At 39.3% G+C, this 27,722-nt stretch overlaps 3 protein-coding genes across 7 annotated transcripts; 2 read left to right on the plus strand and 1 right to left on the minus strand.

Moving 5' to 3' along the window:
- The first annotated feature begins 434 nt into the window (after window positions 1-434).
- Window positions 435-12,882, plus strand: UBE2I (ubiquitin conjugating enzyme E2 I). 3 transcript variants are annotated; one of them, XM_018915695.3, is made up of 8 exons: window positions 655-884; window positions 2,435-2,494; window positions 4,400-4,478; window positions 4,667-4,750; window positions 7,423-7,495; window positions 9,103-9,212; window positions 9,385-9,464; window positions 12,220-12,882. In XM_018915695.3, the coding sequence occupies exons 3-8, from the start codon at window positions 4,413-4,415 to the stop codon at window positions 12,281-12,283; spliced, it is 477 nt and encodes a 158-aa protein (XP_018771240.1). In that variant the 5' UTR covers window positions 655-884; window positions 2,435-2,494; window positions 4,400-4,412; the 3' UTR covers window positions 12,284-12,882. The 3 variants fall into 3 exon arrangements, with proteins under 3 accessions (XP_009089967.1, XP_018771240.1, XP_009089966.1); XM_009091719.4 differs by lacking the exons at window positions 655-884; window positions 2,435-2,494 and adding an exon at window positions 435-553; XM_009091718.4 differs by lacking the exon at window positions 2,435-2,494 and having other exon boundaries at window positions 668-884.
- A 1,920-nt stretch (window positions 12,883-14,802) lies between these two features.
- TSR3 (TSR3 ribosome maturation factor) lies at window positions 14,803-18,885 on the minus strand. 2 transcript variants are annotated; one of them, XM_030229724.2, is made up of 6 exons: window positions 18,741-18,885; window positions 18,427-18,643; window positions 17,397-17,590; window positions 16,440-16,613; window positions 15,043-15,106; window positions 14,803-14,959 (listed from the first exon to the last, which is right to left on the minus strand). In XM_030229724.2, exons 1-6 carry the CDS (start codon window positions 18,832-18,834, stop codon window positions 14,938-14,940), a joined length of 765 nt encoding a protein of 254 aa, XP_030085584.1. In that variant the 5' UTR covers window positions 18,835-18,885; the 3' UTR covers window positions 14,803-14,937. The 2 variants fall into 2 exon arrangements, with proteins under 2 accessions (XP_030085584.1, XP_009090263.3); XM_009092015.4 differs by having other exon boundaries at window positions 14,803-14,964.
- GNPTG (N-acetylglucosamine-1-phosphate transferase subunit gamma) lies at window positions 18,855-27,646 on the plus strand. 2 transcript variants are annotated; one of them, XM_030229723.2, is made up of 11 exons: window positions 18,855-18,941; window positions 19,022-19,076; window positions 19,326-19,393; window positions 20,940-20,994; window positions 21,102-21,185; window positions 22,242-22,335; window positions 23,623-23,737; window positions 24,314-24,396; window positions 24,653-24,781; window positions 26,190-26,271; window positions 27,462-27,646. In XM_030229723.2, exons 1-11 carry the CDS (start codon window positions 18,899-18,901, stop codon window positions 27,584-27,586), a joined length of 933 nt encoding a protein of 310 aa, XP_030085583.2. In that variant the 5' UTR covers window positions 18,855-18,898; the 3' UTR covers window positions 27,587-27,646. The 2 variants fall into 2 exon arrangements, with proteins under 2 accessions (XP_030085583.2, XP_030085582.2); XM_030229722.2 differs by having other exon boundaries at window positions 18,876-18,941; window positions 19,019-19,076.
- Window positions 27,647-27,722: the final 76 nt, after the last annotated feature.

Here is a 27,722-nt window from a genome sequence, read left to right on the forward strand (position 1 = left end):
TCTAGGTGATTATTTATTGAAATACTGAATTCTCAAATTCTGAAAAAACCGTTTAGAACTTAATTACTACACAGAACATCGTTCAAGTAACACTGACACAGACTAGCACAAGGAATAGCTAGTCAGCAGTTTCAAGACTAAAAATTCCTCAGTTTCATTAAGAAAGAAGTTCAAGAAGAGAAGAGAATGTGACTCTTACTCTACTTGCCACTAAAAATGCGTTCTTAGAAACACAAGCGACACCCCCCTTCCCCCCGCCCAAGGAAGGGAAACCAAACCAAACCAACAAAGCATTGGGAAATAAAACCCAGGTCATAAATCCCGTAAAAGTCAGTGAAACTAGCGCGGGCTGGAGGCGAACTGGAGACCGCCTTCCGTGCCGCCTGCCGCTCTCTGATAGGCCCCTCCAGAGCAGCGGCCCCTCCTCCAATCAGGCTCGGCCGGGCACAGGGGGCGGGGCTCGGCCCGGCTTGAGTGCGGCCCGCCAGACCTTCGCGCGCCCGTCGACGGACCAGGCGTTCTTAAGTCGCAGGCGGCTCCCAGAGCGCCAGAGGTAAAAATTGATTCAGCTTTCCGCCGGAGCTGGCGGGAGCGAGAGGTGCGAGGAAGTGCTTGGTTTTGGGGTAGCCCCGCGTGGAGTTTTTCTGGTGCTTCATACTCAGGCATTGTTGGGGGCAGCTTTGGGTCCTGTGTCGTGGGGATGCGTAAAGCGTGACGATAGGATCACAGACGGATCGGGCCGAGGGACAGAATAGCGCTTTCGCGCTCCGCGGCGAGGCAAGAGGGAGGGAAACTCCGGAGTGGAGACAAAGCAGCGGGAGCGGGAACATCCGGGTCACTCGCGCGGCCTCGATCCGGGACACGCGCGGCGGCGGCGGCTCTCGGTGAGGCCCGGCCGGGAGTGGGGCCGGGGTGGCCTCGGGGTCGGGGAGCGGGGCTGGGCCGGGCTGGCGCTCCTCACCTGCGACGGGACGGGACGGGACGGGACTGGCGGCCATGGGCGTGCGGGCCTGGTGGCTCCTGGTTTGTGGCTGGGCCGGCCGGCGCAGCACTGTCCGCCTGAGGCTCTGAGCGCCCCGCAGGTCTCGGTGATGGCGGGCGGAGGTCGCCGAGCAGGGCGTGAACCGCTCGGCCTGCGCGAGCCGGTCCCGCCCCGCCGGGTATGAGCCCGGGAACGACGGGCGGGCCCGCGGTGCCCCGTGCAGGCCTTGGGCGCTGCCACGGCCCCTCGCGGGGCCGACGGGACCAGCGGCCCTCCGCGGTGGCGGGCGGTGCTCGGCCCTGTCCGGTGACTTGGCCGTCGAACACGGAGCCCATCGCCGCGCTGCTTTTTCTGTTGTTTTATGTGCGACTCCGGTCGCCGCTCGGCCTCTTCTACCTTTCTTTTGCCGCAAGCAGAGGAGACTTTCTATCCTGGTCCGCAGTTAGCGTGCTTTGATTAAAGCTCACACCGTGGCTTTCTCCACCCTTCTGAAAAATAAAGTTTGTATAGTTCGGGGCAAACTATTTCGTTAATAATGTCCTTCTATGTCAGTATTTAGCCAGCAAAGTAAAAATGTGAGGCTAGCAATCTTAACGTCTTGGGGTGTTTTTTCTTGCTGCTTGGAATCAATAAGTCTTACTGAAAGTTCTTTAACCTCAAGGAGCGTGTTGTTGATGTATTTAGAGTTGTTTGTGGCACGGGAACGATTCTTTGCAAGACGAACATTTTGTATGTGAAAGTAGGTTGTTCCACCCCATCAGAGGGTGTAAATGGGTAAGATGTTCTGTAATGAGGCACAAAAATTTGCATCTGTGATGAGCGTGATTGTTTTATTTTGTCCTTTTTCTTAAGTAGGCAGTAACAGCAGCAAAGGCAAGCTGCTGAGTAAATTTGGAAATTTCTGTTAACTTTCTGAGTTGATGGCAGTAAAAGGGACATTACTACCTCTTAATGGCAGGGGTGAATTTGGGGGATTAAACCCAAAACGTGAAAATTGATCTCTTCGACTTTCGTGGCATGTGCAAAAATAGGATTGAATAGACGTCCTCTGGTGCAGAATTCTTTCTGGTAATGTAGTGCGTTAATAGATTGGGATATAGAGAATCTATATTGACAGTTTGTTAGCAGATTGCTTTTGAGGGGATGCTTCACTAATGGGATCTTAGTTTGTGAAATGGGCTTTCAGTCTTCTTGCTTAATCTTTTTTTTTCTAATAGACTGATGAGGTTTTTGATGCTTGTCTGTTCTCTTCGATGTAACTGTAGTCTGGAAACCAGATACGTGAAGCCTGTCGTCTCTCATATGCACTTAACTAAGTCAAATGCCTCAAGATTTGGAAAGCTATTTGTAGAGCATTAAAAAAATCTTCATTGTATTAGGGCACAGTATAGTGTGTAACAAAAGTAAGTAGGATACTTGGTCTGAAAACTCAGGATGGTTTTTTTTTTTCAGTTACTTGAAAAGTTACTGGGTTTCTGATGTTCTGCAGAAGATCCACTGTTTATTTACCCGGTGAGAAACTGGCGTTTCCCTTGAGGTTCATGTCGTAAATAATTGGCTGTTAGCCACAGGAAATGGAATAAATGTATTAGAAAGCATCCTGTAATGTGTCTTTTGGCAGAAAAGGTAGCTGAGTTTGGTGAACTAGATAAGAATATTTGGATGGTTTATAAGCAATACGGTTTTCTTAGCCTGTGGTGGGAAGGTGGAAGGTTAATATTGGTACAGTGGACTACCAGGTACCAAAAGCACAGCTGAAATTCTGCTGTATATGCAGTTCATTTCCATCTCTTACAACATATTAAAACTTGCTGTCTGTATAATTTGGTTAAGTAAGAGGTTTTTTTGTTGTCTTTGGTTTTTGGTGGGTTTTTTTTTTTGTTTGTTTGGGTTGGTTTTTTGGGGGGGGGTTGGTGTTGGGGTTTTTGGGCTTTTTTTTTTTCAGTTCTTCTGGTATTTTTTTTTTCAATGGCTCTGCATTTCCTGCTTGTGAACAGACTAAAATCTGAAGTTGTGTGTGCACATTTACCAAGTCCTGCAAGTCGTCTGCTTTAGTTGCTACTTTGAAAGTGAATTAGGGAATATGGTGGTCTAGGCAAAACAGGCTTAAAAGGTTGAAGAACAGATTTAAAATGCATATTGTCCTTGGAACTGTATAAATTGTTTAGTCTGGTGTTTTTAAAGATCTACAGTTCATATGATTATAATAGTAGTAGTTGATATGATTACAATAATAGTAGACTGCAGTACTTCTTATAAGTAATCAACATATATTGAGAGGTTGTGGAATTCTGCATAATTCTTAACCAGTGTAGAAGGGTTTGTTTTAATAGAGTGGTAGTAGCACTTTCAGTCACTCTGTGAACTTGTTAAGTGGAAGCATTCTACTCTTCTGCTGTCAAAAAGGAGTTGAGAACAAATTGGCCTGACTTCTCCCATTGCCAGTCATCGTCTCTTATTTAAAATGTGTGGAAGTGCAGTTATAAGAAGGATTAAAAACCTTAATTGGAATTTGAACATGTGGCTAGTGAAACCCCGAGTTCAGATACAGTTTGACAATGAAAAAGAAACTCACTTTGTGTACTGTTCTGCGTGAATGGAGAATCGTCCCCTGAATTTGAAAGCATCACTCTTGCAATCATCCCGTTTAGAACTGTTGTTCTGTGTCATGCAGTAGTGAATGACCTGTGCTCTGCATATTTTTTCTGTAGTTGTGGTCACCATGCTTGGCTATTACTAAGGCAGTGAAGGTGCAGAAATATTCTTTAGTTTATACTGGAATTTAAAATCTGTCATGGGGAATGAGCTGGTGGCTCTTCCTTAGCTGAGCTCTGTGTTGCTGCCTGTTCCTGCTGTTGTCTAGAAGTTCTAGAGCAGCATCACTGCAAAACTGAGATGACTTTGTAAAATTCTATACCTCTCTTGCTTTTGTGGGGAATACTGGCTTTCAGAGGGAATTTATCCAAAAAGTAGTATTTCTTATTCGCATTTGCCAGAAATGGGAGTAATGCAGGTAATTGCCTACAGAAGAAAATTGCCATACCTCATGTGGTGTAGGAAGGAGGTAAACAGAGTGTGTGTCGGTTGCACAAGTAGGAAGTCTGAGCACTTTTTCCATTACTAATAGTGTTTCTGTTGTCAAGCTACTGTCAAAGTTAATTCTAAGATGGGGTTCAAATATAAAGCAGTAAGTTAAGGATGGAATTTTGTAGGTCAAGTCCAGTAACTAAGAACTTGATGGCATGGGGAAACTTGATGTTATTCCTGATGATGAATTCTGCTGGCAGTGCAGAAACAGGTTATTGAAGTGAAAATGGGAGGTCAAAATTACTCTTGAGTAAGCAGCGCTTATATGCATAATGCATTGTTTATGCTATAAGTAAAAGTATATGCTAATAGCAATTACTTTTGTTGTAGAGGGACTCTGAATATGTCTGGCATAGCTCTTAGCAGACTTGCACAGGAGAGAAAAGCCTGGAGAAAAGATCATCCATTTGTAAGTATGAAAGCTGCCAAATATCTGACTCTGCAATTTTTTCAGTGTTCTGGTGATGATTTTTTCATTACCCTGGTAGGATTAGTAGTACAGAAAGAAGCAACTTTGTGTAAAGATAAAATATGTCACAAAGTATTTTAAGTACATCTTGTAAAATCCTCACCATATGTCTTTTTGCCTTGATTCAGGGATTTGTAGCAGTACCTACAAAAAATCCAGATGGCACAATGAATTTAATGAACTGGGAGTGTGCTATTCCAGGAAAGAAAGGGGTAAGACTTACTGTTCTTCTGATTTCTCATTTATGGTGAAAAGTAACATAAGTTGCTTATGCATTACACTGACGATTGAGAATTTACCCTACGTATAGTTTAATAAAGAAGTTTGTGTCGTGCTGCTACTTTCGAATTAAAAGTGCTGTGGACTAGGAATATTGGACAAAGTGTAGCGTAAGCCTGTTCAACTCTTGGCACTTAGCACTTGAAGAATACAAGCTTTCAGAGGAGTGTTTAAGAGTCCTGTACTGAAGTGGAGGTTGCTTCTTCTTGCTTCTTCTGAAATACTACTATTAGTTATTTCAGGGATTTATTCTTTCTTTCGGGTCTTCAGTGTGGGACCTTTTTGCCTTGCTTTTTCTACTACCTTTTTCCAATTTACTTAAATACCTTTATGATCTTGTTTCTTAGATTCTCAGAAGAATCTGTGTGTAGGCAAGACCTGCGGGGTCTGTGATACTGCCTTAGTTGAATGCTGGACATAACATTGCTGTTAAAGTTACAACTTAGTTTTGGTAGTAATGCTCTGGGCTCAGCATTACTTAGTTCTTAGAGAAGCACCAACAAATATTCTACTACAGTCTAAGGAAAAGCTCATCCCCTTGTCTTCTGCCTGATCAAGATTATTCCCCATAACAGTTTATGTACCTTAGGGAGATGTCACTTTTAAATACTTAGGTAAAATTTATATGCCGTACAAAATCTTCATGGTATTGCTTTGAAGTTTTGTAAACTGCAAAATAGAGCGAACAAGGCCTTAAAGCCAGCTTCATGTGTACTAGAAGATGTGTCACACCCAGAAAAGATCAGTTAGGCTGATGTGATTCCTGCTAATTAAAGAAAATATATTTAACAAGAAGCAGCATGACATTTATCTCTATCAGACCAAGCAGTGGGTCTCTATTCCCTTTGTGTTTGGAGGCATTCTATACTGCAGCTGTTTTCCCAGAGATGAGTAGTTGAAACCACCAAAATGCTTTCTTGTCAGCCAGATTAAATATTGAAGTGGTGCTAGTCCTGGGTGGGATACTCTGTTCACTTACTTGACAGCAAATCGCTTGTTAACTACCTAAAATTTGACTCAAAAAACATCTGCAACTGGTCCCTTAATGCAATATGGTCTCGATACTGCTGTCATACTGTTAGCCTTAGTAGGGCTTCTCAGTGTCTGCTATCTTTCACCCATAAGGTATGTTGCTGTATCAGAAAAAATGATAAAATCTTTGCCAACTGTTCTATTCTTCTGTGTAATTTATTGAAAGCTATTTATCTTCCTGTGTGACTGAAAGCAAACAAAATAGGTAGTTTATTCTATCAAAAAGCTCGTATTTTTTAAAAAGGATCTCCTCTGTGAACATACGGAGAATGGATTTTTCTAGTTGATGACAACTCATTCAATTTAGAATGAGTTCTTTAAATATACTATAGCAAATATAATAACACTCATTCACTTCTGGAAGTGTGTTATCTTACTAATTCCTAGCATGTTTTTCTTCCTTTTCTAGCTTGAGACTTTGCATAATGAATGCCAATGACAATAAAGTGATTTTTCTCTTTTCATGCGGGTTTTTTTTTTGATGTTTTGGTTTTGGTTCAGCTGTAAAAATCACATAGTTCAGATAGGAAATAATAAAGAATTTCCTTCTAAGGTGGTCTTCAAACATGTCTGCCTGTCTGTGAGGATAAGATTTGATCAGTTTTGCTTTTAAGATGTGAGACCATCTTTACTCCAGTTGTTTTAAAAAATCAAACCAACAGTTACTTTCATTGCAGTGTTTCCGTAGCAAGGGGAAGTTACAGAGAAGTAGCAGAGAAATAAATTTTACAGCTATAAGAATCTTTTGTACATTTCTGCACTTCTTAGCAGAACTTAGTTTGTCAGAAGATAGGCTTTTTTCTTTGTGTTTTGTAAATTTCAGAGAGTCTTTTTCTCTATTGCTAGATGTTTTTTTCTTGTTTATATGACCCTTTTGAGTAGTGCTGTCTTATTTGGTTTGCTCTATATTACGCAAACTGCTCCTATTAGTGTCCTTCCCAGTGCTGGATATGGATAAAAAGCCTCTTAAAATTTCTTGTTATACAGAAAGATGGAATCTGTGAGACTACATTCTACCAAATGCAGACAGGGTTAGTTTAGACTAGTGAATCTCATTAACTGCAGCAGTAGTACAGTTCTGTCTGCATTTTTAGTTCATTTATGGCTTTATTAACCACATTCTCATAAGGCACAAGAAAAGCCATTTACATTCACATGCTTAAGGGATGTATCCTTCTCCTATCAGATATATCCTTCTCCTATCTTCTCAAACTATAGTGGGGGTCCAATAGCCCCTTCCTTGGTGTACGTGAACAGTGTAAAACTTCAGAAGTACTCTGTTCTTACGTAATGTGAAAATTTTACTTTTATATTGAATGCCCTGACTGTGTTGATGAGTTGGCATCACTTAGTAGCTGAAGAAAGAAACCCCTTTCTTTCCACTTCAGCTTCTTCTATAGGTAGAATAGCTTACTGTAGTCTAGACAGTGCTACAGTGCAGGACAGCTATTTTCTGCCGTGTAGCAGAAGAATGTTTCGTGCTTTGCCTGAGAAACTGTATTCTTGGTAAGCTTTTTTCCACAATTTTGACTTTTCCTTGCTGTAACCAAAATTCTACATTAACTCTTGATAGACACCATGGGAAGGAGGCTTATTTAAACTACGGATGCTTTTCAAGGATGACTACCCTTCTTCACCCCCAAAGTGTAAGTAAAATTACCACAGTATTAAAACAGTGTAGAATTAATCCATGAGGTTCTTACACACGGTTATTAGTTTCTTACAGTTTTGTTTGATTTTGTTTTGTTGTTTTTTTTTTTTTTAAAGATACATGGCCTTTTCTTTTTTCCCCACCCACTTGCGTTTCATCACAGAAAGTTGTAATGAAATCAGCAAAGTGCTTGATATTTCTGAATTGGGAGGGGAGGGAGATTGGTTCCCTCAAAGTTTGGTGAAAGCATCGCTTGAAATGCTCACTACATTGTCAGCTGTCCTTAGAAACTAATACGTAGGTACGCATAGACTAAATCCCTGTGTTCTTACTGTTAAGTTGGTCTTCTGAGCTGAGATCTCAGAAGACAGGAACTTGGAAAAGAAGGCTCTATAACTTGAACCTTTTAATCAACTTGCTCTAAAATATGAATCTGTTCTTTTTCTGCTACTGTGTAGATCTTAGTAGATCTTCAGATACCTAGTCTCCTCAAGTTTTTGAACTGAATTTTCCATCTCAAACTTTACCTAATATAGAAACTTGAAAACATCTATTCCATTGCGTAGTTTCTTGGTTCTTGAATTGGCTACCTTCTCAAACCAATGACAGTGGTTACAAATTTCTCTTTTGACAGTTCATCTCTCATCACATTAGCATATTTCACCTCTGTCAGCTCCTGGCTATTCCTTTTGTTTGATACCACCTAAATACATGTAACACAGGGGCAAACATCACTGGTAACTGAAAACTTTTCACATTCTTTTCATGAAAAACACCAGTTTTCACATCCTGACAGTGTTAAAGGAATCGTCATGCTTTATAATAAGATTTATATGTGACTGATACCAGTGTATCAGTCACATATACCAGTGCGGCTTCTGAACTTCATAGGGCAGCAAGACTGCTACATCTTGTGAATATTTGCAATGTCAGATGGATGAGAAAACTGCACTAATATGTAGATATTTCATATATTGCAAAGGGAGTGTTCATTACTTTACTGAAGATGCTAGCTGTTGCGTTTAAGTCCTGTAAAGATTAAAAGCAATGCCAGAATATAGATTGAGTGGCAGAAGGAAAGCTGCACAGCGTTCAGTTAGTCTTGTAATGTCAACTTGGTTCCTTTTGTTCGGTGCATCTTGATTATACATAGGAAATATGAAACTGAAAAACTGCTAAGAACTTAAATCTTCTTTGTATGAAACCGATGTTGTTTTAAAATGAGGAGAGATGAATGAAGGGTAGTATCTTTTCTTTACATGGCAGTATGTAAAGCTGAAAAGACAGAATTTTTTTAAAAGGTCTTTATCACAAAGCTACTGTGAATTACTTTGTTTGTTTCCATTCCTAAACCAAAAGATTACCAGTCAAAAAGACAATGTTGGATTGCCTGGATTGATATTACAGATGTGATGGAGCTTCTGTTTTAGGTGCAGGCTGAGCCAAGAAGAAAACTGGTATTAATAGCTCCAGTAATTGGTGAGGTTTTATTTGGGGGTCTTTTGCCAGTGTTGGTTTGGGGATTTTGGGTTTTTTTTTGTCCCCCAACTCTCTGATCTTCCTCTTAGCACTGTATGCAAGTAATTTCCTCTTCTTTATCAGGTAAATTTGAACCACCGTTATTCCACCCAAACGTGTATCCTTCAGGCACCGTGTGTCTCTCCATCTTAGAGGAGGATAAGGACTGGCGGCCAGCAATCACAATTAAACAGGTCATTAGTTGTACTTAGACATATTCTTAATACTTTTGCTTTACTTGCTTATCTGATGCAAATACAAGATGTTCACTGTGTGTACCTAAATTGGTTTATGAGGGTTTTTCACTGAATCTCTATTAGTAATACCCATAATATATGCCTGTTACTTCTATTCCTTTTTCCATAGATCTTGTTAGGCATACAAGAACTTCTAAATGAACCAAATATTCAAGACCCAGCTCAAGCAGAGGCTTACACAATTTACTGGTAAGTGTCTTTGCATATGAGCCTGAAAGTTGTCATATTGCTTACAGGTGTCTTACTTGTAGTATAACATGCAAATGTTTTTACAAGTGACATGGGGAATTTTCTTACCTTCATTACTGTATTCTGTGGAGATGCCTAGATTGTGGTAAACTTGAACAAAATGGTAATTGCGTGGCTGTTAGGCTAGTGGAGCTTTTAATGGCAAACCAGCAGCAATAAGATGTGAAGGCTCATTACAGAATGATTTTCATCCTGGTTCTAGACTAAGACAGAGTCCTTTCTCTTAAAGGCCAAATAGTGACAATGTGTGTAATGGTATCAGGAGAACAGGAGACTGAATTAGGTGACAATTCACATTTGTCAGTACAGGAGTAACTTACTTCTGCCCAGTAGTGCATATCTGTAAGAACTTGTGCCTGAAGGACAAAGGAGAGCGGTGGTCACTGTAGGAAACATGGCATCTTGGGAAAACTACATCTGAAAAGTGCAGAATGCCTGTAGCTTTAGGAGAATGAAGTTTGCTTTAATTAGGAAAGGGAATAATTTGTGAGATAAAGAGACATTTTGGGTTTCTTTGTTTTGTGGTGTTTGGGGTTTTTTTGTTTGGTTGGTTGGTTGGTTGGTTGGTTTTTTTTGTTTTGTTTTGTTTTTGGTTGGTTTTTTGTTTTTTTGGTTTTTTTTTTTTTTGAGGCTTATTCTTAAAAGTTTTCCCACCATTTAAAATGGATATCTGTTCTATAATCTTTAGGGAAGCAAAACATTTTAAACAAATGCACTGGTAGCTGCTGAAACAATAACCAAGGTGGAATTGTGGAATTACAGTTCTGGACAGAAGAGGCCTCCAGGAGATTGCCAAGTTTGAAAAATAACATTTTATTTGACTGTACTTGCAAGCTATGTTAAATATGGTCGTTTTAGGGTCCTAGTGAAAAGGAAACATAGGGATGGATAGTGGTTTTTGCATTTAATTAATGGCTTCACTCAGTGTTATTTTTTAAAGTACTTACTGAAGGCTTGATGGAGTTGAGTGCATATGGAAGACAATTAAGTGGCCACAATTGCAGGAGCCAGGAATGATGAAGAAGGCCTCAATAATATACTTCTATACATGTATAGGTAGTCTGTGTTTTATTCTTTTTAATGACCTCCCACACGCATGTATGTACAAAACCAGGCTTGGCTAGTCTTGTTCCTGTTTAAAGTGCTTCCAGGGGGAAAAAATATCTGTTTAGCTTAAAATATTACAGAATTTTTGTTACTTCAAGTATGTATAGTCTCCCATTTATGCTTTTCATGTCTCTTGGACATGCAGATGGGTTACTATTATTCTACAGTCTGAGACTGTCTCTTGCTACTTAGTGAATATCTGGTAGACGTTAAACAGAGCAGGATTGTGCACGCATCTGTAATGTTGGCATAGTTGATAAATACTGCAGAAGATGCACCATTGTACATAGAGGTCTTTTAGTCAGGTCTTTTGTTAAACTTTCAAGAATAAACATTCAGAATAAGAATAATTATTCTCAGGATTCCTTTGGTACTGTCATTCAGTAACTTCAGCACTCCTAAGGCTCTAGCCTACTTCCTCCTCTTTGCTGTAGGCATTCAGGGTCTCCTATGGAAGGCGTTCTTCTGTGTGGATTCTATGGGTGCCATACTTAACAGCTAGGCTATGTTCTCATGTGGCAATGCAATATAACTTACAGGAAAAAATGTAGAATAAAGTCTGTAAATCTCTTCATGGGAAGAGACTGCCTTCAGTCTCTTTGCTAGCAATTGTTCATTGCATGTGACCACAACTGGTTTCATTTCTTCCCCCCAATGTCAAGTTCCGAGGATATAATTTGCTGCCTTTTTTGTTTTTTGTTCACTGCAGCAAGCCTTTATAGCTGAAAGTAAGTTAAATTTACTGCAAAGCTGTTAGCAAAATCTAGATGCTCTAAACTATCTCTGACAGAAGAGTAATGGTTACAAATTTTTGTTTAGCTCAACTCACATTTCTGACAGCTAATACAGAATGGACAACTGAATGTAAATGAATGCTTTATTAAGCTACTACTATCCTTTGTTGGCACAAGATCAGAAGACGAAGAACTTGCCCTTTTACATCTTGAGTCGGAGGCTTAGTGACCGGACATAGTTCCCTCATCAGTAGCAACTATGCTACACTTAGAGGTGTTGAGCTAGCTTTTTTCCCCCAACTGAAGATCAGGATAAACCTAAAGCTGTGAGTCAGGGTCTGTAGAGATAAAGGCTGAAGTTACTACACCACTGTCATTCTGCTGCTTCTTAGGAGTGTTTCCATTCTCTCTCCAAAGCAGTAAAGATGATAATTTAGAATTATATGAAGTCTACCAGCTGTTAGTGAACTGCTCTCCTCACTTTGTACTGTTAGGGTATTGGAATTTGTTATTAATGACCTCAGGTCTTAATGTGAGTGGGGAGTAGAAAACTTTGGATGAATGAGGGAATGTTTGCACATGAGGTACAGTTGGTCTTGAGAAGAGCAGGTGCAAACCTGTTTGAACAGACTGGTACAGTACACAGTCAGTGCAATCATTTGACAAGTGATGAAAGTAACTAGTTGAACAGTACCATACTTGTCCAGAAAAGTCTATAATTTATTGTAGTGTTCTGCGGATTGGTATCAAAAAGGTTTGCCTTCAACAATGATTTCTGTTTCTCTTCATTATGAAACTAACTCTGTAATACAGCCTCTGTTTCCTCCAGCTATAATTACCCTTTCTCTTTTCAGCCAAAACAGAGTGGAATATGAAAAGAGGGTTCGAGCACAAGCCAAGAAGTTTGCACCATCATAAGCATTTGTCACGCAGCATCTTAAAAAGGAAGGGATTGGTTTGGCAAGAACTTGTTTACAAAACTTTTGCAAAATGTAATGTTGCTATGTACAATTGATATCCACATAAGGGGAGGGGGTTGTATGTGTGCCATTTTCCATATTCGCCAGTTGTATACAGTTCTAAATTTGCTGAATTGCCCCCAGTTTTTTCATACAGGGTCTCTTCCTTCAGTCTTTTGTATTTTTGATTGTTATGTAAAACTTGCTTTTATTTTAATATTGATGTCAGTATTTCAACTGCTGTAAAATTATAAACTTTTATACTTCTATAAATTCACTAGTATCTCTAGTTACTTTGCTATCTGATGCAGGCATGCTTTAAAATGTTAGAACTATATTTAGCCTCTAGCTGGCTGTATGAAAAAAAAAATCATGCCCTCCACCCCCTTCCCTCCCTGAATTTGTTTTTTCTATCTTTCAGAAACTAGGTTGTTATTGCTTAAGAGCCTCTGAGATCCAAAGTTAGCCAGCATCCTTATTCTGCATCACTTTCTTTGTGTTTATATGGCATTCTGTCTGTGTTGCTGTTTAGAGTAAATAAACTGTTTATATAAAGGGTTTTGTTTCATTTATCTTCATTAAAATTATTAAAAGACTGCCATTTAAATGCCTCTGAACACAATTCAGTGCAAGTTCTGTTTTTAAGGCTGTGATGCTGCGTTTGCCTTTGGTTTAGATGTTGCCTTCATTTGTTTTGCCTGTCCCTGACCTGGAGCACATATGTAGTTCGTCCTTGGGCCCTTTATGGTAACTGCAGCAAGTCAATTCTGATCAGTTCCTCAAGCAGAGATCAGTTGCTTACTGTGCATAATGGGATCAGCATACTAGTGTGACCCTGATAATATAAAAAACGTGAGCTTTATACTGATACAAACAATAATAGAAGTTGTCCAAGGAATGCTGAGGATTTTCAAATGGCACTTGTTTATCAGAAATAATTTTGTGCCTCTTTCCATATATTAATGCATATAGCTTCTAGGGAAAGGATGTGCTCTATGCAATTACAGTTTCCTTTATGTAAGTTATTTTCATGTATGTCAAGCTGATGTGCCCTCTATTTAACTTTCACTGCTTTTTAAATTATATTTTTAAGTCAAATCATTCTGCAAAACAAAAAAAAGTGAAAAGCTTTGTTCCGTCTGAGCTTAGCTTCCTTAGTCGTTTTATTACAAAAAGGCTACAGCTCAGCACTTAAGTTAATCTAAGTTATACAGCTCTGTTTCCAGATCTGTTTTGCTTGTCTGCATTTGATTACTACAGCTTAATAATATAAAAGCCGAACCCTAAATTAAAATAGCCGACATGCTCACATGGTTCTCAGTCTTTTAAAAGTTATATTGAATTGCTTTCTTGTCACTGTTTAGGAAATCCTTGCTAAAGCAGCACATTTGGGACAGATTTCATATGGGTGGGGAAGTTATCGAAAAAACCAAATCAAAGGGAACGTTCCCTTATAGAATTAATTTACTTGTGCTTCTTGTTTTTAAAAGGGAACTTGAGTATTTGTACCACCCAAACTGCTGCTGTTACTCCCAGCTCTAGCTCCAGTAGCGCTAGTATTTCATCCCTCTAGCAGTACAGGGACAAGAGGAGAAAGTCCTGTGATGTGAAGAACTTTGATTTGTGAAGGTGAGTCTACAAATTGTCCTTAGTATCTCCAATTCTACTGAAGGATCACTAGGTTTCAGTTGGGTACTTGAAACTCCAAGAGAATTCTAATTAAATATATAGAAAACAACTGCTTACAGTTTGTTTTCACTATACAAACTGGCAGGCATTGGGAAAAGTGACCTAAGATACTAGTGCTGGTAGAGTTTGTCACAAAGTTTTTAAGGGCCAGACAATGTATATTTCTGACTTGGTACAGTGCCACTTTGAGTGATGAATAGCACTGATGAACCTGTGATGTAAAATTTCACAGTACAAGTATGAACTTTTGGCACTTCTGAGTATGAAGTGTCAAAAACACTGTTGTTGCTTAGGACTGTATCAGAGTAACTAAAATGAGCAATTAAAGTTCCTGAAAAGACATACTGAAATGTTAAAGCATTTCCAAGAAGCTTTTTTTTCTTTTCAGGCTTAGCTCAGTTTATTCTAAACAGATTAAGTAGTTGAAATACATATGGCAGGTTCAGGCCTGCAAAAAGTCAAGAGACTCCCTATGTGGTAGGTACCATGAACAGGCCAACAGCTTAGTTGTGTTCTCCTGTTGAAATATGGACCAGAAGTTAAGAAAGTTTATCTAATATACTATTAGTTAAAAATAATGCCCTATAAACCACTTTCCAGACTCCTTATTTAGAATACTGGGTTATTTTTAAACTTGTAACTAAGCTTTAAACTCCTTACAAAATAATTTGATGTTCCATACTTACCTGAAAATTAAATAACCTATATGCCTAAAACTACCTACAAACCTGCACAGAGACTGAGGTTTGCTAAGCACCAAGTTATAGGTGAACAAAACACACGCAAGTATTCACAAGAAAATTTCTTTATACAAGATGTTACAACTCTTTGGGATTGCTGGGGATTTTTATTTCTTCTGGATTGCTCTCATCAGTGCTTTCACTGCTTTCAGTGGCATCATCTGAATTGCTTATGCTGTCCTCCTCAGAGTCTTCTTTTCTTGGTGCTAGACTGGAAACATTTTTCAAGATTATAAAAGCAAAATAACTTATAGTAAGTAAAACTATTATTTAAATTAAATTTCATTACCTTGAGGAATTGACTGGCCTGTTGGGATTAGAAAATTCTTTTTCTAGGTCAACATCAAATGGATCTGGAAAAAAAAGATGAAAAAAGCATTTTCTTAATGTTCTTCCTTCATTTTCATAGATTAATGGCAGGGAGAGGAAGGCAGAAAAAGGCTAGTTCACCTCTCTCGTAAGTTTAGCATAGTTGTTTGAGGAGAAACTGGGGGAGAGGAGAAAATAACCCAAGTCCTGCCTGGCCAATTTAGGCTTTTCACTCTTTTCCCTCACCCGCTGCAAGGGGTTCCGTAGCTCTTTAGAGGTGGTCCGATTGTGTAGGTAGGTTTCTAAGGCTTTGGGTAAGAAAACACGGATTAAATTCTAAAACAGCTGTCTAGTTAGCTGATGTCCACTGAAGTGAATTACAGCTGTCCAGATTTAGCTCTTGCTGAGTAAGGGTAGGGCTGGGCTTACTTCGGCTGAAGTAGCTAGGAAGAACTGTCAGAAAAGTCGAACAAGTCTTGGTTCTGCAGTTAAACCAGAAAATACATAGGATTTGTAGGTGGAAGTGTGCTTTAAGTGGCATAGCCATGTTGCCTCTTAAGAGCTGCCTTCGGTTTAATTTACATAGTTAGGCTTCCACCAGGAGGAAGGTTTAATTCGGTATCATGGCAAAGAAATCGAAGTTTAGAGCAAGTGAAGGCTATTGACCATCTTCTTGCAGTATGAGCCCCTGGCCTATTTTAAGGACTTAATCACCATGAAAGGAAAATGTTAGTTAGGATAATCCCTTTTCATATTCTTGATTATCTGCCTTTCTTTGTGCTGTCTTGAATGAGACCAAGCACTCACTGGAATACAGCCTGAAATACTGGGATTGCAATAAATTACTGGAAGACTTTGGGAATAAACTACTTGTACTTATTAAAAGTTATTTTAATTCTCTTTATAGATCTGATTTTAAACATCTTGATTGAGGACTACATAAATATGTCTATTAAAGGTCCTTCTTAGATTTATGTGTAACTAACTTGGTGTCTGACTGCATGCCTATATTTCTCTCATATCTCCTTCTCAATTACTAGTCTTTTTACTCATACTCTGCTTTTAACATCTGTATAGAAAACAAGGAAGGATCATATTTTCTTTTTGCTCCTAAGTTTCCAGTTTGGTTAGCTGAATAAAGGTAACCGCTTTACAGTTCAGCTGTGAATACTCTATGCATTAAATTGCTTTAGTCATTTTCACCCTACTTGAGTTGAAACAAATGGGCTAACAGGTACTCGTAGCATAGTATAAAGACAGAACACCACCTATCAGCAAAGCACTCATTGTGCACCTTGCTAATATTTTTATGAGATTTAAGGAAAATCCTGTAAAGAAACTAGTTAGATGTGTAGTGTGTCTCTGTTTTTCTCTTACCTACTTCTTCGTCTTTTTTTTCTTGGACACAGGCTAAGAAGTCCTTCTCAATGATGAGCATGTCGTCCTGGCAATGACAGGCTGCGTATTTTTCCAAGAGATTTTTGTTCAGGTCAAGAAATGCCTTACCCCATTTAAATTTCCTTAGAAGAATGGTGGCTAGATCTGGGAATCCTAAAACAGAAAATAATTTATAAATTTTTTTCTTTACTGTGAGATTTCACTTGGCTTACATGTTTCTAGTTCAGTATGTGCATTCATGTCAATACAATAGAAAGATTTTTGCCAGTGTTTCTTTCAGTGTTCAGGGATTAAAACTTTTGGAAAGACTACAAATATTTTCAAATTTCAGTTTAACTTGAAACATGGAACTCAATCCAAGAGTAGTTTATAGCCTTCTAGCAAGTGCTACATAAAAGTATTTTGTACAGGTAATCAAGCTCTAGCTCCCACAGCCCTTCAGTACAAGATCAATTGTACATACAGTATTTTCAGAAGATAAGATTTGTCTGCAGTATGGTAGAGTATTTCTTTTATCAAAGTTCTGTGATGAGTCTGCAAAACATCACAAGAGGGGGCAATTTCTTTTGTTCTTACTCAGACCTCGCCCTGTTGACAGCCAGCTGCTACCTCCCATTAAGGCAATCTTGCCTAAGCATTTGTGTTCCATCTTTTTTTTTTTTTTTAACAGTTTTTCTAATGTTATGCACCATCCAGACAAAATGAGGATTATCAGTCTGCGTCCTGTTTAGTAGCTGACGTGAATACTCCACGGATACCTCAGTGCAACTCATAACACGCACTTGGAGGAAAGCTAGACAATCTGATCCCAAAGTCAAGAAAGCGATGACCCGTATGACAACATTACAGTTTATTTTGTGGCAGACCATCTTTTCTGGTTTATTAAGGATGTAGCAATTGCTAGCACCATACTTCACATCAGACAATTGAGCCTACCAACAATGCAAAACGCTGCAGCAAAAGCTTCCACACAGGACAGCTTGCATGGCCGACCGTAGTTTACGGGATTTGCAGCCACCAAGTAAGGCAGCAACCGTGGATGACTCCCCCTCATTCTCTTAAAGGGAGTTTCTTCTAATTTGGCCCATGAGCAATCTATGACTGCAATTCCACTCTGAGCAATGACACACCTGAAAAAAAGAAATGTCACTGTAATTGAAAAATTGTTACCATTATACTGATGAAGTGAGAATTCCAATTGCTGCTTTGTATTGGCAACAAACTTGCATACATCCCCTGCTTTTGTTAATCAAAACCCATATGCTTTACAATAACCTCTAACAGAGACTCAATGAGAAAGAATAGTAGCATGATTTTCCTCCAAACATACAAATGGCAAAAAAAGGTTTACCCATGTGTTTCAAAATGAAATGTGAATAATTCTAGGTTTAAAAATGTCACAGAAATGTGATTAATGTTCACACCTTCAACTACACCGAAGTTCCAATTTAGGTTCTCTGCTAGGTTTTCTCTGCTTCTAGAGACAAATCTTTTCTCTAATAAGTACATCTCTATAAAAATTCTGCAGGCACGTTTGAAGAAAATTCTCCTTTTCCGCAACAAGTTTTCCAGTTAACACATTGTGTTGTCTAACTGAAGAACTTAAATATAGCATGATAAAAGACACAGCAGGTACAGGCCCGCGCTCTGAAGAAAATAACCTACAGGACCTGCGCTTTGATTTTTCATTGGGAGCTAGAGATGCTTTTCTCATCTAATACTAGCTGTGTAAAAATATTAAGCTGATTTGATAAAACGACTCTGTTTCTCAGGTTCATGCATCAATGTAATGTAATAAGAACGTCAATTTTATTCCATATGAGTTTCAGCCATGTATCAGTGGTTAAAATGCTCTTTTTAATACCGAGCATCAGGACGGTATTTGAACGAAGTGCTCTCCCTCACAGTCTGCAGCTCCCCCACTTCCCTCGCCGCCGGGTTTTGCCAACAGGCACCGAGGCCCCACCTGTCAGCCGGAGAGACGTACTCCGTGGCCAGCGGACTCAGGACGACGCCCGGGAATCTCTGGCGGAGGCGCAGTGTTCGCAGCAACCCTTTCCGGGCTAGTTTTCTCCCGGTGCATTTCTTGGGATCGCAGTGTCCGAGCTCCCACATGGCAAGGGGGCAGGGGAACTTGGCCTCCCGAGCGCCCCCATCCTCGGCCCTCTCGCAGTCCAGGCAAGCTGAAAACAGCAGGTGTACATCAATGCCCAACGGTGACGCGACACAACCCGGCAGGACCCGCCTGCCCTTGCCCGCGTCCCGCAGCGCCTCACGCACCTGTCAGCGCGGCCTCCGCTTCCGCCGCGAAAGTCTCGAGGCTGCGAGTCCCGCGCCGGCCCCCGCGCCGGCCCCCGCGCCGGCCGCGCTCCATGGCCGCGCTCGGCGGAGACACCGCCCCGCGGCGTTACAGACTTCCGCTTCCCGCCGAGCAGGCAATGGCGGCTCGGGTGCTGCTTGCGGCGCTGAGCGCGGCGCTGGGTGGGTGCTGGGGCCGCGGCGCGGGCGGGCGCGCCGGTCGCTTTGCCCATCCGCCGCGCTCAACTGCTCTCTCCTAGCAGGTCTCTTCGCCTCGGCGGGGAAAATGAAGATCGTGGAGGAGCCGAATACGTTCGGGTACGTGGCCGCCTGCTCGCCGTGTCGTCCCGTGATCCACCTGCACTCGACGTGTTCGGGTCTGTTTGCCGTCGTGCCCGCTCCAGCCCGTTTCTTCCAACGGGGATGGGGCGCCGGGCCGGGCCGCTCCCGCAGACCGCGCTGTTGGCGCGCGGGCAGTCGGTGTTGAGACGCCCAGGTAGGGGAGGATGTATGGACGCCCAGATGCATAACTCAGCCTTAAACGTTTAACTTTCCTTCTTTTGAAAGGTTGAATAACCCATTCTTGCCTCAAACAAATAGGCTGCAGCCAAAGATGTCACCGTCTGCAGTATCAGGTATACGCAACCGTTGTTTTTTGGTTTCCTTTTTTTTTTTTTGGTACCGTTTTCATCATTTAGCAGCAGTCGTTTGCAGTGCAAATAGTATATTTTGACTTAATGCATACAAAACCGAATTTTGTATGTAGTTTTGTAAGCATCGTGGAAAATAAGCACGGGCAAATATAAAATATGGTATAGTTAGAAATGGGATTAGTAATAGAATGCCAAATGGGAAGATGCCAAAAGAAGTAGGAAGAAAGGATAACACACCAGAAATCCTTCTTTCTTTGTTGTGGGATCTTACACGTAGGCAAAAATTGGAAGTGTATATGTAACATGAACCTAAGGGCATGGAACCCTGCCTCGCACAATTATTTCTTTAGAATGGAAACCGTCCCTTGCTCTTCTACAAAACAGTTGGGATAACAGTTCTGGTAGTTTCTCTTCTACAGCATCTGCCCTGGAAAGGGAGACATGAGTTTAATGCATTCCTTATGGACACATTCACACCTGCTGTTTTTCATTTGCGGGCAGAGCATTCTAATCACTGAGGCACAGATTTTATGTAGTAGACCCTTTGGCCAAGCCCATCTCTAGAATGAAATGCAAGATCATGCAGTTAGAAGAAGACTTGGGAAAGAGCACCTGCCCGTATCCCGGTATCCCTGTATCCCAGTGGTTAAAGCATTCTGGAGGGCGTGATTCTCACAGTCTGACCTTTGTAGGATTGCTTGTCTAGATTCTTGGAAAAAGTACCCACGCAATCCTGACCGTGGGGAATTAGCATCCAGGATAGGGTTTTACTTTATTTGTTTTGTAATTTGTTTTCTTCTTTCCTCATAAATATTTAATAACTCCAAGGTAAATTTCCATATACGAGCGATACTGAGATACTTCTCTAGCATGTAATTCAGAAATGTCCTCCCTCTTTTTAATGACAAATTTCCAGTCTTGGATTTCTTTGGCAGCAAGCCTGGTAGTCAATACTAAAAGAATAGAATTGCATCTGCTGGCCTGTCTGACGGCAAAAGTTTTATCTTGTTGAATGCTACCTGGATCAGACCATGAAGGCAAATGGCAAAAAAAAAAAAATCCAGTTTGAGAATCTCAGTGAAACATAAATATGCTGCACTGTCAACATTTTGAACAAATGAGCTTTGCTATATTAAACTTGAAGAGTTTGGATGAATTTGGAGATAGCTTCCAAGCAAGCGTTTCAGTGATTTCAATGTTAGATTTTGCCAAGATCTGCACTGATAATTCCTTTTATGGACCTTGCCTCCAAATGTTTATTTTTACACAGGTTTCTCATTTTTGTTGTCAAATTAGGCTTATTTATTTCACAGGGTAGTGAGAATGAAAAGCATTAAAGAACGTGATGCAATCCAGTATAGTGCTAGTGAGAACTTACAGTAATTCATATGAAGGATAAAAATTGCCTTATGTTCAGCAGAAAATTAAATTTGTCACATACTTCTTGCACTTTTGTCACCACAGTAGCTTGCTTAAATTTAACCAAAACATTCTTTTTCCTTTATGTCATCCCTTGTGATATTTTTAGGCCCTGCACATCTCTTTAGGCTTGCTGGCAAGTGTTTCAGTTTTGTGGAATCCACGTAAGTATTGGATTTGGATATTTGTTATGTACTTTCTAGGAATAGACTAGTTTTTTATTCAAATCTGAAACATTTCTTATTTTCTGTCTCTTTTCTCTCCTTTTAAGGTACAAGTACGAGTTTTGTCCTTTCCATAATGTCACTCAGCATGAGCAAACTTTTCGATGGAATGCCTATAGTGGGATTTTAGGGTAAGGCACTTAGACCTTTTACGTTTTTGCTATGTTGTCAGCAGGCCACTTCATAGATTGTAAAAATGAGGCCATTTTAAAACTAAGATTCTTCCATTGGTCACCTTAGATCATGGTAGTTCCCAGGGCGTTATACATAAAAATACCCTGTCTTAAAAAGTTCAGATTTTTTTTTTTTTTTTTTGTCGATAAATACTAACCTTCTATTTTAGCTGGAGACTGATTAAAAACCCCTGCCAACTGCAAGTGTGATATGTTCGTGTGAGAAATTCAGTAATGTCCAACTACAGCTTAACACAGATTTCATGGCCATTAACTATTTGCAGTTTAGGTTAAATACAAATATGACAAAATGAAAAAGAGTGCTTTATGCCTAATGGTTGTTAAACAATATAAAAAGTTATAAAGCACTCAATGTAGAACCAAAAAAAATTATCCCAAAGTATTTAAAAATACCCTGGATCATAATACCACCAAATCATAATACCTAAAATAAATCTGAGTATAAACCAGACCATTGCTTTTCTAGATATTTTGTATATAGATATCTCTTTTTTTCCTAATTGCAAAACAGTAAGCGGGTATGTGAGGAAACTGGTACATCACCATGCTGCGGGTATCATTTCATTTCTGCTTTAGGACAAGCAGAAGTAGACTAGTTTTTGTAGGTGCTCTCACCAGCACTAAAAATCCTGCAATCAAACTGAGTTGCACAGGGTACTTAGCCTCATGGAATTTGTTGTGGGATTGATCTATAAACTTTATTTTACTAGACTTAAACACAGATTTGTAACTGCAAATGAATTGCAAATGGCAAACTGAAATTCGATCCAAAACTGTGCTCTCAAAAAGTGCTGTTGATGTGTCCTATATAGCAACATGGATAACAAACTACACTGCTTCCAAGGTGTTGGCTGTAGGAATTGGAAATCCTGAGACAACAGAAATAAAGTATATGCACTTAAATTGAACATGGTATAAGGGTATTCTTGGTTTTCTTCCTGAGGGTTCATCTTTTTCTGTCCAGCAACTGAAAACAGTGTCCTCTTTTTTCAGAATCTGGCACGAATGGGAAATTGACAATAACACGTTCGTTGGAATGTGGATGAGAGAAGGAGACTCCTGTGAAACTAAGAGCAGACAGACAAAGGTAAAATAACTTAAACTATGCTAATTCAGACATCATAACTCTACAAACACTTGTGAGACTACAAACTGAAACATTCCTACCCTGAAGAAGTCATCATTGAAGCTGGGATAGAAAACGTAAAGATGACTTTCTGCAGGGACTGTGTGAATGACTGGGGGAGGAAAGCTAGAATCAGGATAAAATTTGGGGGATATTTACTTATGTATTCTCATTTGTTACTTACAACTCATTTTTTCCTTGATAGAGTGGTATAATTATTACTGTAGAAATACAGTGCAGTGCTTTGTAATGTGTGTCCGGCAAAATAAAGAAAAAGAGCTCTTTGCAGAATTCAAGATGCCAGCCTACTAAAAAACATGCAGGAAAAAGGAGGGAAAAGAATTTGGCAGTTAACAATAGCATGCTGAGAAGCTAAGCATGGTGTTAGAACAAGCACTGGGGACATATCAAGAAAGACGTTGAGGTGATAGAGCATGTCTAGAAAAGGGCACTGGAGCTGTGGAAGGGTCTGGAGCACAAGTCTGATGAGTAACACCTTTCAACCAGCATCCCCAGGTATTTTGCCACCAGGCAGCTTCCAGCTATTCTTGCCCAAGCCTGGAGCAGCACACGGGGTTGCTATGATCAAAGTGCATTACCCAGCACTTCACCTTGTTGAATCTCTTGCAATTAGCTGCCAACTTGGCTGCCATATCCTGGCCATGGTGAAAATGTTATACTCTGATGGAGGCGCCTGCTTAACATCTTTATTTCCCATAGAAGCTGCAGAAAGAATTCATAATCTTGAATGACATTTGATATTGTGATTGAATTTTTCACTGGCATTTCATTTTGAAGACAGAAAATATTGGTGCTGCAAATCTAAAGATGAAGACAATTTTCTCCAGTCTGGATGTGTCCTGTATTCTTAAATTAGCACACTGGTCAGAAATAAAATTTAAGAAGATTGTGCTTATGTTAGATGAGATTCTAAAGGTGTCCGATTCACTGTCCTTTTTACTCTCATTCTTGCTGGAAATATGGTACTTAGTAGTCCAAGGAACAACGGTTGGTGGGTAGAATAATTTCCCATTAGAGGAAACAGTTTTCACATTTGATAAAATAAATAGATCGTGTGCTTGCTATGATGCTTTTTCTGTCGGAAAAAAATTTAAAAAGGCACTGGAAGCTTTGACATGACAGTATGTACAGAAATGCATCTACTAGCAACACCACAAATAGATCATCAGTGATGATGTTGTCTCATGTAGACATTTTTTGCTCATCTTTGTTTTTCCTGATATTTAGGTTCATCTTGTTTGTGGAAAAAGCAATAAATTGGCTTATGTGTCTGAGCCAAGTACTTGTGTTTACTCTCTGACATTTGAGACTCCTCTCGTGTGCCATCCCCACTCACTTTTAGGTAAGATTTAAAAAATACTTTGTGGAACAGCTAGCTTATACACTATCCTCAGAGTGTCCATTTTTAGGTTGCGTGAGTACCTTAATATAAATTAATATTAAATGTTAACATATTATGTGAAGTGGTTTTTTAAATCCCAGTCATTATAACACATGGTCTTTCTCAAATAATTGTTTTATTTGAGATTAAAAATGTATACTTTTTTTTTTTTGTCATTGCTAGTGTAGACCCAGTGAATTAATTTTTTTTCCCTTTCTTTTTTTGGACTGTAGGAATAAGCCCTGTAGTATCTGCCCATTTACTTACATTAAAAAAGCTCCATTAGAATTACATTGAGCAAAGGAATATGAGGCCTTGGATCTGGAAATAGGAAATATTTCTGGACATTCTCCAGAAACTTTAAATGTGTGAAGTGCAATTTAAGCGTAAGCCCAGCTCTTGAAAGCAGTGGAGACTGTGTACTGTAAAGAAACATTGAGTTCTTAAAACAAATATTCTTGCATTGTACTAGAGGAGGAATTAACTAATGCAGGACAGTGCTCCTGGTTTTTACATGGTTTGACTTCCATTTTTCAGTTTATCCAACTCTGACTGAAGCACTGCAGAGGAAGTGGGATGAAGCAGAGCAGCTTCTGTACGATGAACTAATAACCGACCAGGTTTATTAATTTTCCAACTCTATTTGGTAAAAAAAAAAAAAAATTACTGTCAAATAGCCAAACCCGGCTTCTGTAGTTTCTCCTTTCAGAGCAGACACATTTATTCTGCAGTTGGCAAATAATAATTTTCGTGTTCTGTAAATGCTATGTGAAACGGTAATGAAGTTTGAGGACTTGGAATGGCCAGTGCAAATTACAAGCAGAGCTGAGAGTTGAATAGATTGATCTATCACCTTTTGGAAACTTTCTTTTCTAGGGTTACAAAAAAATTCTGAAAGAGATTTTTGAGGAAGCGGGACTTCTAAAAGCAACAGAAGAAAATGAACTTGAAAAACAGAGTAAGAAAATAACTCTGGAATTTGAAACAGTGGAAAAGTGCAGTAAGGTATAGAGCATAATATTTACAATGTGGAATTGTCACCTTTTCACTACACGACAGTATCAGTGGGAGAGCATTATGTAAATGCCCTTGGTGTTCAGCTGAATCTCTTCATGGAGTTATCTTTTCTGGTTTCAATATGTAACAGCCTGCATGTCGTGTGATTCGGTATCTTTATTATAGCCCCTAAGTCAAAGACAAACCAGCAAAAATGAATGCCCAGTAAGAAGATAGGGGTTATGAAGGAATTGGTGTATGCGCATGTGCTTGAGTTATGAATGCCCTGTAGGTACTCTTTTTGGGGAATATCAGTCTGGAGACAGGAAGAAATTACTAGTGAAGATAAACATGTAACCAATCTCAAGAATGTTGACACGTTTAATTCTCTCTGTGGATAATTACCCAGACTTGGGTAAGAATGCATTGGCTGTTGCACAAGCAAAAGGCAGAATGGCTGTATTTGTTTCTGAATGACTCTTGTGTATGTGAACAGTTCTTCTCCAACACAGTTGGAATGGGGAAAATAGAGGCAGAAGGTGTGCTCCATCTAAAAGGGCACAACCTGACCATCAGAAAAAGGGCATGGATGGGAATTCATTCTTTACAATGCAGAGAAGCAGTTGCTGTTTGTCTTTTTATTTGAAGAAGGTAGCAAAGACAAAACACCATGTAGCAATTAATAAATATAACCAAATAAAACCATGGTTAAGCTGAATATACTTCAATATAAAGATCACCATTTTGATCTCATAGGAGCTGGAACAGTCACAGGATTATTTTTTCACTCATTAACAATACAGTATTTAATAATTTCTATTTCTTTTTCTGGCTTCATCATAGCCTAATTGACATAAATTTTCTGGTTTGGTAAACACAGAATCTTAAATATTTATTCTTTTGCTCTGTCTTTATTCACGTAAACACCAAAACACAGGAAAAAAATAGGGGCTTCTCTGAGATTTCAGGTATGTGCTTTGAGTCTCTAAGCAATCCCTGCCTGTAAGGTAACAGAAACTGCTGAGGGCAAGAACATGAAGTTACTAGGCCAAGAGTCGAAGAGTTTACAAATTTCCAGACGGCAGAACTACAATAATTATAAAATAAGGGTAGCCCTCAAGCAAACTTAAGATTTGGCCTATGATAAAATGCTAGTTACAGGACAGATTTGAAATAGTTACAGAAAGCATTTCTAATTTTTACTCTTGGGCTTGAAAAAAGCTGGCTCCTCTTTTGGCAACACAGACACGAATCTTTTTCTATAATCTGCTCTATGATCCTGGAACAAGCATTTTAAGTTCTTCAAAGCCAAGAGGTGTAACAGCTGTGCACAGAGGCATTTTTTTCTTAAAAGCTCCCAATCTAGGTATGTATTTGAAAAGTGGGAGGGCTATTTTTGATGCTTTTTCTTTCTTAGGAATACAAGCAACTTTCTGAAGAAATACAAAAACTTAGAGTTTTATTAGGTCAGCATGGTATTGCATACAAAGGAAATTCTGGTGAGTGTTTTTGGTATCATTCTTGTCCATTGTTGTCTGCTAAGACTGTGAATACCCCAATGCTGTTTTCAGTTACAGTAACAGATAAATAATCTGGCATATCTGGAGGTAAAATTCAGTAGACACGTTTTTAATAAGTACTTAGGTTTTGATTGCCATGCACAAGGACTTTGTCCTCAAAAAATCTGTTGATGACTTGAAATTCTAGCTTTATAGAAAAATTTTGTCTTCTGTTGTTACTGAAGTTTGTCTCCAGTCCTTAAGGGTGCCAGTTTAAAAGGAAACCAATATTACACCATTAATAGAACAAATGTGTCTGTTAAGTAACTCCACTTCTGTATTGTAACCATAAGGCCTGATATCTTTCATAACACTTGAAGTTTTCTCTGTATCTTTTCGGATCGGTTTTTTCCCTTTTTGAAGTTGCCTGTTTCTTTCTTCCCTCTCTTTGATTTCTGTTAGGTAAGTACCATACGACATGCAGTTTTTAGTAGAGAAGACCGATGCTGGCTGTGAAGGGGCACGGCTTATCCGGATTAATTCCAGACAAGATTTTTGGGGTTTTTTTGGGGGTTTTTTTTTGTTTGTTTGTTTGTTTGTTTGTTTGGGGGGGAGGTGAGGGGTTTGGTTTGGTTTGGTTTTATTTTTTTGAGAGAGGTTTGTAATTTGGTTTTCTATTTGTTTGTTCGTTTGTTTTTCCTCATTCCCGCCGGACCGTCATGCCCTTTATTACATGAACTATTTGTCAAAGGAGAATTTAATGTCCAGGAATACATGTATATTCATGAATACATATATCTTTTTCTTTTATAGATTTTATGTTCAGAATTGACACTTCAACAAAACAAAGAATCTTTGAGCTAATTAAATTAGCTTAAGATTAGTGACAAACTTATTTTTTTTCTTTTTGCTTTGAGAAACTTTTCTGGCAAAAAAACTCATAAAAATTTTCTAAAACATGTTATCTGCACATTTAAACTATTAACAATGTAATTTGCACAGTATTTCTGCCTGTTTGGTAGTATTGCAGTAGTTCTTTTAATTATTGCAGATAAGCACTCTGTAATCAAAAGTCAAATTCAGTTTACTGTAGATGACTTCAAAATTATTTAGTGAATTCTGTTACAAAAATTTTTTGGTGTTCAAAAGCCAGAATAACTGATGTCATATTAAAAACCTAAATTTTACAGCCGGAAATACCAGCGTTGAGTACGTAAGTCACCAACTGGCAACTGCAGTGGCATCAGTTCTTAATGGGTCAAAGGATGATGAGCACCTGCACGGCGATACAGGAATTTGGAATTACACTCTGTGAAGAAACTTGGATGGTACATAACGTAAATTAAACTGAACATGTATTATGTCACAAAGATGATCTGCCTTCTTGTGACTATTCTTGACTTTGTTTCAATTTGTGCCCTAAAGCAAACACAGTGTAGTAGAGTGAGAGC

The sequence above is a fragment of the Serinus canaria genome, chromosome 14, assembly GCF_022539315.1.
Source record: "Serinus canaria isolate serCan28SL12 chromosome 14, serCan2020, whole genome shotgun sequence".
In the NCBI taxonomy this organism is placed as follows: Eukaryota; Metazoa; Chordata; class Aves; order Passeriformes; family Fringillidae; genus Serinus; species Serinus canaria.

Bases quoted from the DNA above. Each gene is read 5' to 3' on its own strand.
- UBE2I (XM_009091719.4), top strand. From the start codon at position 4,413: ATGTCTGGCATAGCTCTTAGCAGACTTGCACAGGAGAGAAAAGCCTGG. The intron at 4,479-4,666 runs GTAAGTATGAAA...GCCTTGATTCAG, and splicing joins GGAGAAAAGATCATCCATTT to GGATTTGTAGCAGTACCTAC. The intron at 7,496-9,102 runs GTAAGTAAAATT...CTTCTTTATCAG, and splicing joins CCCTTCTTCACCCCCAAAGT to GTAAATTTGAACCACCGTTA.
- TSR3 (XM_009092015.4), bottom strand. From the start codon at position 18,834: ATGGAGCGCGGCCGGCGCGGGGGCCGGCGCGGGGGCCGGCGCGGGACT. The intron at 18,644-18,740 runs GTGCGTGAGGCG...TGCTGTTTTCAG, and splicing joins AGCGGAGGCCGCGCTGACAG to CTTGCCTGGACTGCGAGAGG. The intron at 17,591-18,426 runs GTGGGGCCTCGG...TCTTTTTTTCAG, and splicing joins TACGTCTCTCCGGCTGACAG to GTGTGTCATTGCTCAGAGTG.
- GNPTG (XM_030229722.2), top strand. From the start codon at position 18,899: ATGGCGGCTCGGGTGCTGCTTGCGGCGCTGAGCGCGGCGCTGG. The intron at 19,394-20,939 runs GTATACGCAACC...TGATATTTTTAG, and splicing joins GTCACCGTCTGCAGTATCAG to GCCCTGCACATCTCTTTAGG. The intron at 26,272-27,461 runs GTGAGTGTTTTT...TAAATTTTACAG, and splicing joins TGCATACAAAGGAAATTCTG to CCGGAAATACCAGCGTTGAG.